The following is a 1,530-nucleotide window of genomic DNA, read 5'->3' on the forward strand; positions in this document are numbered from 1 at the left end:
GGGGGGGGGGGTGAAGGCACTAAAGCAAGAAGGTTGAGGGGTTGAGAGTTCAGGGCCAGCCTGGGTTACAGAGGGAAGCCTTGTTTGAAACAGACAAACACCAGTAAAAACAACAATAGCCAGCCTCCATGCTACCCAACAAAGACAAAAAACAAACACCAAAACCTGGGGCCAAGGCTAGGGAGATACCTGGCTCTGTTGGTAAATGCTGAGTTCGATTCCCCAAAACCTGTATGAAAACTCAGTCATGGTAGGTAGCCTGTGCTTGTGATCCCAGGCCTAACCAGCCTATTGTACCTGGGGAGCCCTGGGTTGCAGTGAATGACCCTGTCTCCAAGTTCAAGGTGGACAGTTCCCAAGTAATGACACCCAGGGCTGACCCATATGTGCATCTGAAGACACAAACTCCATTAGTTTCCTTCCCAAGCTCCTCCTCCCTCCCTACTGGAGGAACGTACTTGATGACGGGTGCCAGGGGCCCAAAGGTCTCCTCAGTGATGCAGAGCATGTCCTGGGTGACATTGCTGAGCAGGGTGGGCTCAAAGAAATTTCCTCCACTTTGGTGTCGCTTCCCGCCCGTCACGACCGTGGCACCCTTGGCGACTGCGTCATTCACATGCTTCTCCACCTGACAGAGGAGACGAAGGGTACCAGGGAAAGATGGAGAGGGACATTTTCCAAACTGCACAATCTCTCAAAACGCTAAGCAGCAAGAACCAGTCAAAACTCGACTCCTGGGACCCACATGGCAGAAGGGAGAGAACCAACTCTGGACAGTCCATCCCTTCTCTGAGTGAGCTCTGCCTTTACTGGTGCTGGGCTGGTTGCACTCTTAGATTCTCTCTACTTCTGTCTGGGTTGAAGAGAGGTTTGGATACATCTCAAATGTAAAGGCGTTGCTTACCCATGGCAGATGTTCTGTCTCAGAAATGTGTTCTTAGCTGATTTCACTATTGAATAAACATCATGCAATATTTTGATACAAACCCAGATAGTCTAGCATGTTGCATCCCTTGCCTATATATATAGTGTGTGTGTGTGTGTGTGTGTATGTAGGCTATATACTGTAAAGCCTAGTGCTCCAAGGGCTGCGATAAATAAAACAACCTCAGATCGAATGATGCTTAAGAGAAAGCCAACAATCCATCGGCGTTATAGGAAATCTGAGGTGGTGGCTCCATGGTTAAGAGCACTGACTGTTCCTGCCGAGGACTCAAGTTTGGTTCCTAGCACCCTTGTCGAGCAGCTGATCACTGCCTGTAACTCTAGCCAAAGCTCTAAGAACTCCTAACCTCTGAGTCACACCATTGGCCCCCCTCAGTTTCTGACTGTTAAAAAGCTAAAAAAATAAAAAACAAAAAACACCAAAAAAAAACCCCATTAACACAACACAGAGAATATGTGTGACATGAAAGCAGAGTGAGGACAACTTGGGATAGAAAAGGGATTACAAGCAGAGAGTGGGGAGGGGGAAATCAGGGGGAGTGGGTAAGAACAAAATATGATGAAGTACATCTATGAAAATGCCAA

The 1,530-nt window shown here is 47.8% G+C and overlaps 1 protein-coding gene across 1 annotated transcript in view; it reads right to left on the minus strand.

Annotated features, from left to right (window-relative positions):
• The window catches only part of Aldh5a1 (aldehyde dehydrogenase 5 family member A1), a 27,964-nt gene that overhangs the window by 5,707 nt on the left and 20,727 nt on the right, over window positions 1-1,530 (minus strand). Inside the window, exon 8 of the mRNA XM_031358590.1 lies at window positions 459-628. Coding sequence (XP_031214450.1) covers window positions 459-628 — 170 coding nt within the window. The remainder of the gene's footprint in view (window positions 1-458; window positions 629-1,530) is intronic.

Source organism: Mastomys coucha, unplaced genomic scaffold (genome assembly GCF_008632895.1).
Source record: "Mastomys coucha isolate ucsf_1 unplaced genomic scaffold, UCSF_Mcou_1 pScaffold7, whole genome shotgun sequence".
In the NCBI taxonomy this organism is placed as follows: domain Eukaryota; kingdom Metazoa; phylum Chordata; class Mammalia; order Rodentia; family Muridae; genus Mastomys; species Mastomys coucha.